Here is a 13,282-nt window from a genome sequence, read left to right on the forward strand (position 1 = left end):
GCAGATTTCAAGAAAAACAAACAGAATTAACTAAAACATGTATTGCAGAATAATTTTGGATAAAAAATTGAAACTATTCAATTTTAGAGAACTGATTTGTGACTTGCAGAGATTACCAATGGACCATTAAATTATAGAACATGAAAGCAGAGATCATCCACCATACCTCTGTAATGAGGAAACAGATCTAGATTGGTTCGTTTGTGAGCTACACATCACATCAGATTGGGTAAATGGTGTGTGTGTGTGTGTTTTCCAAGCAGCAGTGTAGAGTTTATTCAATATTGAAAGAATTGTATGCAGGTTTCAAGTTGGTCTTATGTCATATATATATATGACATGCTGAATATTATACATAAAACATCCGGAAAAGGAAAGCACTTCATGATAACCTGGAATTTTGGAAAGAACATTTAGGATCTAAGTATAGATTGGTGTTTAAGAGTGTGGTGTCTGGCCTGAATCTCGGCTTCACTACTGTGGGATTTTGTGCCTTGGTTTCCTCATCTGGAAAAATGTAGGTAATAATAGTGTGTATACCCTCAGGGTATGAAGATTACATGAAATAGTCCAGATAAAGATTAGTATAGTGCTGGGTATATAGTAAGCTCTCAATAAATGTAAGTTGTTGTTATTAGTTTGCGAATATGTCAAGAAAAGAGGATGCATCAAAAAGCATTTTGGAAAAAAGTCAAAATAGTCACTAGCACTTTCAGGTCAATGGGACTAAATTGGTGCGAACCTCTACAAAAAGGTGGAGAGGATCAAATGACTCAGACCGCCTTAGCAACAGGCCCCCAAAGAATGTGAATCTCCGTAGCCAATCAGCATCCGAACTGAGGAGGAGGTAGCCAATGGAGGAAGGAAAGAGGAAGAGGGAGGACGCGCCAATTCTCCTGCCTAAGCCTCGGCCCAACAAAATGGCGGCGGCGGCTGCGTCGCTTTGTTTCCGCGGCTTCTGCAGTGGTGGCAGTAGTCGCGGCCTTTGAGCTGTGGGAAGCTTCCAGCAGCAGCTATCGTGACGACTGAGTGCAGTGCATTTCTGTCGTAGCCGGGCGCCAGGAAGCGCGGAGCGACGCCCTACGGTAGCTGAAGCCCATAAGGCTTTGAAGCGAAAACATGACTGCTGAGCCCATGAGGTAAAACACAACCCGGTCTCACGGGTCCTAACGATCTTGGCCTACGCGCATTCTGAGTCTGGGAAAGCTTTGGCTTGGTGGCTCAGACCTGTCTGTTGCTTAGCTGAAAGAGGCATCGTTTTCTCTTTAGGTGAGAAGGGTTTTGGGCTTTGGCGGTAGGTTCCAGCTCCGGGTGGGGGTGGGGGTGGTATTGGGGTGGGGGTGGGGGTGGGGGTGGGGGGGCGGCCTGGCATGTTGGGCGCATGCTTTAACGTTCCCTAACCAGTGAAGCTTAGTTGGCCTCCTCTTGTTTATTTGATGCCTGTGCATTGAGACCGTTGAAGTCGGAGGCAGTTGTTGCAATCCCCGTCATTCTTCCTAATCTTTGGGCCTAGAAACTGCGTTGGGGAAGAAGCTGGTGGGAGGGTAGGAAGAGGGGGAGGTGGGAGGGTGGGAAGAAGGGGGTGAGAGGGTGGGAAGAGGGGGAAGGGCGTGCGTGCATGAGGATGTGAGATCCTGGGACGACTTAGTGGCCTTAAGACTGCTGGAGACCGGAAGTACCCAGGCCTTGCAGATTTTTGTTTTTGTAGCCCGTGGGGACAAGTCCCTTTCTGGGGGTGAATGGATGGATCTTGCCAAGTATTTACATCCCTTTTCTACTTAAGATCCTCAAGGGTATCCTTGGACTTACCTCTAGGCAAGGGGAAAGTAACATGAGGTTTTGCTTCCGAAGGGCATACTTTTTTGTGAAGTCCAGCTTTTATGGTTGGTAAGGCAGATCTCAAATGTTTTCCCACTTTCTGAGCAAATTTCGAGCAAAAGTAATTAGACCCTATTTTTGTTTCTTTATTTATTCCATGAGGGATGGGGAGCAGGTAAATGTGGGTTGATGGGAAGTAAGATTTATTGCAAGGGAAGCTATGCCTAGCAGGCTGCCTCTTACCAATCAAGCACGTTTATTAGATTCAGGCTTTTTTCCCTTTGTGCTTCTGATTTGCCTCTTGATAGTGTCTAAAAATATGGGTTAATATGAAATGTATACCACTTTTAGACAGGTGGCTGGCTTGCTTCTCTGGCAGTTTGACATTGGACATTCCATCCTTTGTGAATTAATAATTTTTTTTACTCTGAGATGTGTGTTTTTTTTTTAACTTAGCTTTCCCTTTTCTTAATATATTTTTACTGATTTCAGAGAGGAAGGGAGAGGGAGAGAGAGATAGAAACATCAATTATGAGTGATGGAAGGCTGCCTCCTGCATGCCTACCACTGGGGATGTAGCCCACAACTCAGGCTTGTGCCCTGACCGGTGGGAATCGAACGGTGACCTCCTGGTTCATAGGTCGATGCTCAACCACTGAGCCACACTGGCCAGCCAACTGAGATGTATTCTTGGCGCCTAGTGGCAAACTAAAGGAAAAAACAGGGAGCATGGATCAGAATTGCATTCGTAGTTGGCGAAATGTGCCTTTGAGTAACTACTAGGATGTTATGTGTTTATGGGGCTCTTTAGCTAGTATATAGATTTTGGGAATGAGCCTATGATACCTATGACTATTTTTCTGCATTAACCACCAGTAGATAGATGATTTCCTTCCCGCGAGAAAAAAGTACACTTTAGTTCTTAGATTATAGATTCCTAGCTGTGAAAACATTGTGGCTTTGGTTTCTGAATTTGTGCTTATTGTCTCAAGGATAGTAAACCTTTATATATAGGGTATTGGACCCATAGAGGTACGTACCAGTACAACTTGTTGGTTGGTTATTATCAGGTGCTCATGTTCATCATGAAGGGTGTACTTTATTGTATCTCACAAAGTTGGCATTTAAAAATGTAGGGTTTTCTGAATTTGGATTTCTTCCTTTCTTTAGAGTGAGTGAATAACCATGTATACACTTTCTGAATAGAATTATTCATTTTATGCCAGGGTTGATTCTCCTTATGGTTCTTGAATTTTTGTAGAACCTGGTGGTAAGAGTAAGAATTATACCTTTACCTGTATAATCTTTTTAATTTTGTATTTTGTTACTAGAGGCTTGGTGCATGAAATTCATGCAGGGGTCCCTAGGCCTGGCCAGAGATCAGGGCTGATTGGGGGCCTTCCTTCCCCCAGCTGCCGGCTGCCAGCTGCTGGCTGGGACTTTCCTTCATTCCACGCTGCCCCCTGGTGGTCAGCACACGTCATAGCAAGCGGTTGAACTCCCATTCAGTTGAACTCCTGAGGGGACAAATTGCATATTAGCTTTTATTATATAGGATTATTTTTTGTTAATCTTCGCCTGAGGATATTTTTTCCCATTGATTTTTAGAGAGAGTGGAAGGGTGGGGGAGAGGCAGAGAGAGAAACTTCATTTTTTTAATTAAGTATCTTTTTTTGACTTTTTTTCTTTATTGATTAAGGTATTGCATATGTGTCCTTATCCCCCATTGCCCCATCCCCCCATGCCCTCACCACCCCTGGTGTCTGTGTTCATTAGTTATGCTTATATGCATGCATACAAGTCCTTTGGTTGATCTCTCCCCCTTACCCCCATCCTCCCCTACCTTCCCTCTGAGGTTTGAGCATCTGATGGATGCTTCTCTGTCTCTGGATCTGTTTTGTTCATCAGTTTATGTTGTTTATTATAATCCACAAATGAGTGAGATCATGTGCTATTTATCTTTCTCTGACTGGCTTATTTCGCTTAGCATAATGCTCTCCAGCTCCATCCATGCTGTTGCAAATGGTAGGAGACCCTTCCTTTTTACAGCAGCATAGTAACTTCAGTGTGAGAGAGAGACACTGATTGGTTGCCTCCCCATGTGCCCCAACTGGGGCAGGGATGGAGCCTGCAACTGAGGTACATGCCCTTGACTGGAATTGAACTAGTGACCCTTCAGTCCTGGGCTGACCCTCTTACCACTGAGCAAAACCAGCTAAGGCTACCTGTATAATCTTGATTAATTCTTGAAACAATCCTATGGGGTAGGTACTTGGTATTTCTCATTTTGCAGATGAGAAGGAAACTGAGGCATAAGTTCTTTGAGATCATAGAACTTGATCAAAAGTTAATACTGCTTATAATTAGTGATGCTGGAATTGAACCCAGTCTTGACTCCAGAGCTTATGTTCTTAACCATAAGGCATTAATGATTCTTTAAGCTGCCAGATCTAATATGATTATGACCACTTTAGCCCAAGTATTATAAGAAACACATGTTAGCTACTATTGTGGTCATTTGTTGCAGCTTTGAGTTTTAGCTGTTAACAATATTTTGTCTTTAAGTACAGATGAGATAGTGGGATAAAAGAAACAATTCCAGGAGAGTCTTTAAGTTATGTGAAAAACCCTTGTAAAGAACCACATACATACTAGTAAATGTAGAGAATTACTTTTAAAAAGCATGATGCTCCCTGATTATTTACTATAAAAGAGCTTCAAGTGAATGGTCAGAAGAACTATCTCAGGCTGAAGTGTCATAAATCACAAGCCATAATCAGTTGAAGGATGATCTGACAGGTAATGTTTGAGTGAGTTGAACCCAAACACCAAATCACTCTTGATTCTCTTCTAATGTGAGACATAATATGAACAATTAATGCATTACCATTAATTTTGTTACACAGTAGTTCCAGATTTTTTTCTTTATCAGATCTTCTCTTGAGCACTTGATTAGGTCTGATTTTTACTTGTTTTTTTATAAAAAAGAAATTTTCTAGGATAGTGTGGTGAAAAAATAGCGAGTAGCCCTGGCCGGCTTGGCTCAGTGGATAGAGCATCGGCCTGTGGACTGAAGGGTCCCAGGTCGATTCCAGCCAAGGGCACATACTGGCGTTGCAGGCTCGATCCCTCATGGGGGGTGTGCAGGAGGCAGCCGATCAATGTTTCTTTCTTATCATTGATGTTTCTATCTCTTTCTCTTCCCTTCCTCTCTGAAATCAATAAAGAAATATATTTAAAAAAAAATAGCGAGTAGGCAAGAGGGAAGAAAATAAACTGATGACCTGGCAAAATCATACATTGAAAAGTCAGTTATTTAAAAGTGATCCTTCTTATTTGAGTATCAGTCATTCTTAAACTTTATTGCCTTTTTTGGGGGTAGGGAGAAGAGTAGTGATGAGAAGTTTCTTTATTCATTGCATGTATATCTTTTTTTGCCTTAAAAGTTACATGGTTAGGAAATAAATGTTTTGTTGCTAATATAATCTGTCATATCATGTACACATACTTGTGCAAACACTTATTGGAAAAGAAAAAAATTTTCATGGGAAGTTTGTTAATTATTGTGGCTCAGGACATGCTCTATTTGGAAGAATACTATATTCAGTTGTATTAGAGTTGTGCTCTTTTATGATTGGAGATACTTCTGAAAATACCTATATTAGTTCTAGCCAATTGTGATTTTTGCCCTGGGAAAATATTCTGTGAATTTTGCCCCGTAGCCACTATTCCTTTCTTTTTTTATGTGATGTTTTTAATTTAGGCCTTATAATAACCCTTTGAGGTAGTAATTCTTTTTTATTGATTTTTTGAGAGAGAGGGAGGGAGAGATAGAAACATGAATGAGAGAGAAACATCAATGAACTGCTTCCTGAATGCCCCCTACTGGGGATCAATTCCTGTAACTTGGGCATGTGCCCTTACCAAAAATCAAACATGCAAGTTCTTGGTGCATGGGACAATGCCCAACCTAATGAGCAACACTGGCCTGGCTGAGGTAGTAATTCTGTATCCCTACATTACAGATGAGGAAACTGTGACACTTTGGGAGGTTAAGTCATGCTCCAGGGCTCCCAGTGAATGAGCAACAGACTGAGTTTGGACCCCATGTCTCTGTGACTCCAGGCTTCTGCTTGGCACCCATGGCTGTGTGGCTTCCCTTGATGTCATAGCACCCTTTGTCCAGTTTGGGAGCTAATGCTGTGCAGGTATTTCAGTTGACATTGGAGAGAACTTTTACTGATGTGATTGGCCCAGAATCTGTTGGATGTGCACCACTATTTTCTGATACTATCTCTGAGACTTTGTCTTTCAGTTTTGGCTTGAAGTAGCCATTCTTGTTATCTGTAGTTCAGTTTTCATGTTAACTGTTCCATTCAATATTTGTTTAAATATTTGTATGGCAGTGATATATATATTTTTTTCTATGTTCCATTTTTAGGGGAATGCTTTATTTGTTGATTAATTACATTAGTATCAACTAGGGGGCAGGCACTGTGCTAGGGTTTGCAAAGGTTGACAAGGTGGAATCTTCTGTGAGTCTCCTGCCAGTCTCCTCTCAACCCCTCTCCCCCCACCACCTGTCTCAGTGCAATACTCCCATCCCTAATGTGGTCTGGGAAAGGAAGGGGGCCAAAGGAGTTAGGAGGGGTTAATTATTTGCATTTAAAAAGGCACATCCCCGGTGTGGAAGATTCACTTAGGTTTTTTTTTTTTTTTTTTTTTTTAACTAACTGCAGCTCAGCCTTTGCCAACCACAAACAAAAGAAGTTTATGTCCCTGGAATAGTAGGTGCTTTTTAAGATCACCACCTTGACTGCTTTTAGGTTGAGTGGTTTTTAAGTGGAGTGTTCCTTAAGGTAAATATCACCAAAGGAAACGAAGGTGAATTTCGCTCTTCACAAAATTCATGCCTACTTAATTAAGGCATTCTTCATTTAGCAAGGGAGTTAGTAAGTAAATAAGCAGTCACAAAGTGCTAAAATGGAGGTATATTGGTTGTGCTATGGATCAGAAATGAAGGAAAGCCTAATTTGGGGATTGTCTAAGAAAAGTTTTGCAGAGGAGATGGTATCTGTATTGGGTCTTGAAGATGAGTTAGCAGTTAAGGGTTGGCTATGAAAAAGGGCAGTCCAGGCAGAGGGATTTAGTATGGCTAATGATTAGTCTTACTTCCCACATAGCAGAGGAAATAGCCATATACACAAATAGTTTTGCAGCAGGATATAAAATGATAAATGTTGCATTGGGTAAAAACTAAGTTGCTGTGGGAGTTCAGGGTAGAAAGACATTTCTGAAAGGGTCCATGGAAGGTTTTATAGAGCGCATTTGAATCTGGCCCTTGGAGGGTGGGTATAGTTTTGACAGAGAAGACTGGACTGGGGGAGGATTCCATATCACCTTGAGTAAAGGAATGTTGTATATACTAGTGTTTTCTATTTGGGAAAAGGTTAACTTAGAATTTTTAACTAAACTGCTGGACAAATATTGTATGACCATTGTGCAATTAGCTTGGTTTTCTTTCTAGCTTTATTGAGATGTAATTGACATATAATGTTGTGTAGTTTAAGGTGTATAATGTGATGATTTGATATATGTATATACTTAAAAATTACTACCACAGTAAGATTAGTTAACATAATTACCTTTTTTTTTGCTGCTGTGGTGAGAATATTTAAGATCTATTTATATAGTAGCTTTCAAGGGTATATTATGGTATTAACTATAGTCACCATGCTGTACATTAGATATCCAGAACTTATTCATGTTATATTGCAGTTTCTGGGTTAACTTTTTTTTAATCCTCACCTGAGGATATTTTTTCCATTGATTTTTTTTTTTGTGTGTGTGTGTGTGAGAGTGGAAGGGAGTCAGGAGGGAAGAGAGAGAAGAGGAGAGAGAGAAACATCCATGTAAAAGAGCCATATCTCTTGGTTGCTTCCTGCTTGCTCTGACTGGGGCCAAGGTTCGAGCTTGCAACCGAGGTATGTGCTCTCGACCGGGAATTGAACCCGAAACTCTTTGGTCCTCAGGCCGATGCTCTAACCACTGAGAAACCAGCCAGAGCTCTGGGCTAGCTTTTGTAGCTTGATGATCTTGTAAAAGCCACATGTATCTTGTGAGTGAGCCTGATGATTCTAGTTCAGGACTGTCAAAAGTATTACCTACTTTCCTTAAAGATTGTGTAGAATTTAATGCACAGATTTTGAATGACTATGATTGTTTTAAATCTATCCTTAGTTGTCTTTATTTTGGTCATCTGAAGTGGTCTGTTGGCTTTTGTGTGACATTTGATGTATAAAGTACAAACTCAAAACTAATTTATTTTCAAGTAATACTGGATTTGCTATTTGCTTATTTGAGTTATGTTAGTTTTTTATTTATTTGATAGCATTTCAAACCTAGTTCTGACATAATGCTTGTTTTGAAAATGTGAATTTGTTCCAACAAGGCGACAATTTGAACATAAAACTTTTCATTTGTTTATGTAATATTTTGTCTGCAAGGTTGGGGTCAGCAAACTATGGCCACCAACCAGTGGCCTATTTTTGTAAATAAAGTTCTATTGGAACACATCCAAGCCCATTTGTTTACATTGTCTGTGGCTGCTTTTGTACTACAATCTCAGAGTTGAATAGTTACAACAGAGACCTAATGGCTCACAAAGCTTAAAATATTTATTTTCTGGCCCTTTATAGAGTTTGCAGGAAATTGCACCAAGCTTAACTGAGCTGCATTAAAATATTTGCATATACATACACACACTTCAGACATCTACCAGTTATCACAGTTCATCCCTTATGTTATGGGTCTTACCCATCCACATCTGTTACAATTTTCCATCCGATTTCAGATAGCCCTCCTTCCATCACTTCACAATAATTCATAAGCTGCAACCCTTCAGATGCGCACTTCCACAAGCAAACTTAAGGTCTTTTTCAAGGTAAAGTGCCATGTTTATTGGTCTATTTGTGTATTTCTTAATCACTTAACATTTGTACGCAGTAAGCGTCTATAGACGCAAGTGGCTTACCTTTTTTAATTAAATTTAAAATATCGTGGCAGTTAACTGGTTAATATGTGTAAAGTTATGCTACCATTTTTATTAGGTTTTTCTTTTTAAAAAATATATCACTGATGATACTTTAAAAAATTTCTTTTTTTAATCCTCACCTGAGGATATGTTTATTGATTTTAGAGAGAGGAAGGGAGAGAAAGAGAAAGAAAGAAAGAAAGGAAAAGAAACATCAATTAGTTGCCTCTCACAGGTACCCCAACCAGGACTGAACTTGCAACCTATGTATACTCCTTGACTGGTGATTGAACCCGCAGCCTTTCGGTGTAGGAGATGAGATGATGCTCTAAAACAACTGAACTACAGCGGCCAGGGCTATGTGTGTTTTTTTTTTTAATTCCTCATCCAAGAATATGTTTTTATTGATTTTTAGAGAGAGAGGAAGGGGGTAGAGACAGAGAGAGAGAGGGAGGGAGAGAGAAAGAGTGAGAGAAATATCGATGTGAAAGAGAAACATTAATCCGTTGCCTCCTGTACATGCCCCCAACTGGTAATCGAACCCGAAATCTTTTGGTGTAAGGGAGGACACTCCAACCAACTGAATCACCTGGCCAGGGCTGGGGGATGTTTCTGATTATCAATTAAAGAGGTTGAGTTAGTTACAAACTTTAAAAAAGTAGTTTTAGTTACTTATACCATTGTTCTTTTTATTTTATAATATAGCTCCAAGTTACACTTGTAGTGTCCTTTCACTTCAGGCTGGTGGACTCCTTTTAGCATTTCTTGTAGGGCAGGTATACTAGCAACAAATTCCCTCAGCTTTTGTTTTCTGTCACATTTCTTCTTCCTTATCCAAGGATACATTTCCTACATGTAGAATTAATTGTTGGTTAACAGTCTCCCCCCCCCCCCCCAGCACTTTAAATATGTTATGTATCTGGTCTTGAAGGTGTTCGTTCAGCTGTTAATTTAAGGAGGGCCCTTTGTACAGGTTACTTCTGTTGGTTTCAAAATTTTCTTTAGGTTTTGACAGTTTATTTATATTTTGATTCAGTGTGGATCTCTATCCTACTTAGAGTTCGTTGAGTTTCTTAGATATGAAGAATCGTGTATTTTATGAAATTTGGAAAGTTTTAGGTTACAGTTTCTTCAAATACTCTTTCTGTTCCTTTTTCTCTATCCTTTTGCAACTGTCATTATGTGTGTGTTGGTATGCTTGATGGTGTCTATCCTGATGCTCTATTCATTTTTCTTCATTATTTTTTTCTTTCTGCTTATGCTGGTTAATCTTAGTTCACTGATTATTTCTTCCTGTTCAGATTTTCTGTTGAACCTCGATAGTGGATTTTAAATTTCTGTTATTGCACTTTCCTATTCCAAAATTTTATTTGGTTTCTTTTTATAATTTCTTTACTGGATAGTCTTACCGTGTTTAAAACATCCTGGTTTCCTTTACTTCTTTGTCCATGATTTCCTTGTCATCACTTTTAGTGTATTTAAGACAGTTGATTTTAAAGTCTTGTCTCCTAATTCCAATGTCTGGGCTTCTTTGTGGACAGTCCTCTTAATTTCCTTTTTTTCTAGTGAATATCCATACTCTGTTGTTTCTTTGCATGCATGTAACTTTTTTTGAAATGGACATTTTGAATATAGTCATATGTTGCATAATGGCGTTTTGGTTAGATGGACTGCATATATGATGGTGGTCCCATAAGACCAGCTCCCAAGGAAAGTGACAGTGAATGTTTTAGCAGGAACTTTTTTTTTTAAATATGTTTATTGATTTCAGAGAGGAAGGAAAAGGGAAAGAGAGATAGAAACATCAATGATGAGAGAGAATCATTGATTGGCTGCCTCTTGCACGCCCCCTACTGGGGATCAAGCCTGCAACCTGGGCATGTGCCCTTGACCAGAATCGAACCCGGGATTCTTCAGTTCGCAGGCTGATGTTCTGTCCACTGAGCCAAACCAGCTAGGGCTTAGCAGAAGCTTTTTCGGACCTCCGTAAGCTGCTTAAAAAGTTTGAAAACATGGACCCCCAACAATGAAAGGTTTCCATTATAGTGAGGAATGTTCATACTGCATTATCTGCTTACAAGCAAATCTTTGATGAAAAAAAGAAACAAGCCAAGCAAAACTACCATGGACATATTTCTGAATAGAGTTATTTCACCTTGGGAAGAGCCTCAGGCAATTCCACCAGGAAGCATTCCAGAAGAAGGCGTTGTTATCACAGGAGATAGAGGAGATGATAGCTTCATGCATGTTATTCACTTTGAAGGCCTTCCAGTGGGACAAGATGTGAAGGTGAAACATGGTGATATTCATCATATTCATCATCATGATCTTGTGTAGATCTATACTAATGTATGTGTGTGTGTGTTTGTGTTTTCTTTTTGTTTGTTTTTTAATCTTCAACCCAGGATATTTTTTTCCATTTAGTGGAAGGGAAGGGAGTGAGGGAGATACAGAGAAGCCTCGATGTGTCTAGAGACACAACAATTGTTTGCCTCTCACACTTGCCCCAGCCAGGGCGGGGGAGCGAACGTACAACCCAGATATGTACCCTTGACTGGGAATTGAACCTGTGACCTTTGGTGTGTGGGCCAATGCTCTAACCAAATAGCCACACCGGCCAGGCTTGTAGCTTAGTTTTTGACAAAAAAACTACACTGCAATAAAAAAGAAAGAACTCTGCCATTTGCAACAGCATGGATGGACCTGGAGAGTATTATGCTGAGCGAAATAAGCCAGTCAGAGAAAGATAAGTACCACATGATTTCACTCATATGTGGGATCTAATGAACCAAATAAACTGATGATCAAAAATAGACCCAGAGACATAGAAGCATGAACAGACTGTTGAACCTCAGAGGGAAGGCAGGGGAGGGTGGGTAGGAAGAGATCAACCAATGAACTTGTATGCATATAAACATAACCTGTGAACACAGACAGGTGATGAGGCACACGGGAGTGGGCTGGAGGTAGTTAATGGGAAGAAAAAAGAGGGCTTATGTAATACTTTCAACAATAAAGATTAAAAAACAAAAAAGAAAGAAAATACTTTTGTACAGCTCTACAATTGGTTTGTGTTTTAAGCTAAGTGTTATTACAAAAGTCAAAAAGTTAAAAATTTAAAAGTTCATAAAGTAAAAAAATACAGTAAACTAAGGTTAACTTGTTGAAGAAAAAATTTATTTTTATAAATTGAGTGTAGCCTAAATGTACAATGTTTATAAAGGTTACGGTAGTGCAGTAATATCCTAGCCCTTCACATTCACTCACCACTCACTGGCTCACCCAGAGTTACTTCCATTCCTGCAAGCTCTATTCTTGGTAGGTGCCCTATGCAGGTAACCATTTTTTAATCTTTTATACCATATTTTACTGTACCTTTTCTATGTTTAGATGTATTTAGATATACAAATTACCATTGTGTTACCATTGCCTATAGTATTCAGTACAGAAACATGCTGTATAGTTTTGTAGCCCTGGAGTAATAGGCTATACCATATAGCCTAGGTGTGTAGTAGATTCTACCAGTGTTGATGAACCTATGACACCCGTGTCAGAAGTGACACGCGAACTCATTTTTTTGGCTGATTTTCCTTTGTTAAATGGCATTTAAATATATAAAATAAATATAAAAAATATAAATCTTTGTTTTACTATGGTTGCAAATATCAAAAAACTTCTATATGTGACACGGCACCAGAGTTAAGTTAGGGTTTTTCAAAATGCTGACACGCCGAGCTCAAAAGGTTCGCCATCACTGTTCTACCATCTAAGTTTGCATAAGTGTACTCTGACTTATCGCACAATGACAAAAATCACCTAATGATGTATTTCTCAGAACATATTCTGGTTGCTAAGTGAGGCATGACAGTATTTAATGTAGTAACCCTGGGAAATTTTATTCCTCCTCCCCAGGATTTGTTGTACTGTTTGTTTTGGGTTGTAATTTTTGTTTAATGAACTTTCTAACCTATTTTCATAAAGACTATATTTTTTGTCATGTATAGACACTGAAGTGCTTGTTCTGGTAGTTTATTGGTATGTTGTGGTTTGACAGAACTTTCCTTAAATGCCTAGAAGCAAACATAACGAAACAACTCTCAATTTTTGCAGATTGTCTCAGTTTTGGGGTACTTTATCAGTGTTTAGCCAGGTCATTTATAGCTCTTCTCTAGCCTTCACTTCCTGATTGAGTGGTGGCTAAGGGGTCAGCCAGAGGTGAAAGCTTATGGCTTTTTCATGTCTTTTCTGAGCATGTGTCCAGCACTGGGCATGTGGGTGGCCTTCCAAATACCCTAGCCCATGGTCGGCAAACTGCGGCTCGCGAGCCACATGCAGCTCTTTGGTCCCTTGAGTGTGGCTCCTCCTAAGCTTACGAGTACCCTAATTAAGTTAATAACAATGTACCTACCTATATAGTTTAAGTTTAAAAAA

General features: G+C 39.6%; 1 protein-coding gene across 1 annotated transcript in view; it reads left to right on the forward strand.

Annotated features, from left to right (window-relative positions):
* Positions 1 to 846: 846 nt before the first annotated feature.
* The window catches only part of ATRX (ATRX chromatin remodeler), a 274,911-nt gene continuing 262,475 nt past the window's right edge, over positions 847 to 13,282 (forward strand). Inside the window, exon 1 of the mRNA XM_081080786.1 lies at positions 847 to 1,139. Coding sequence (XP_080936912.1) covers positions 1,120 to 1,139 — 20 coding nt within the window. The 5' untranslated portion in view covers positions 847 to 1,119. The remainder of the gene's footprint in view (positions 1,140 to 13,282) is intronic.

The sequence above is a fragment of the Myotis nattereri genome, assembly GCF_964212035.1.
Source record: "Myotis nattereri genome assembly, chromosome: X".
Lineage (NCBI taxonomy): Eukaryota > Metazoa > Chordata > Mammalia > Chiroptera > Vespertilionidae > Myotis > Myotis nattereri.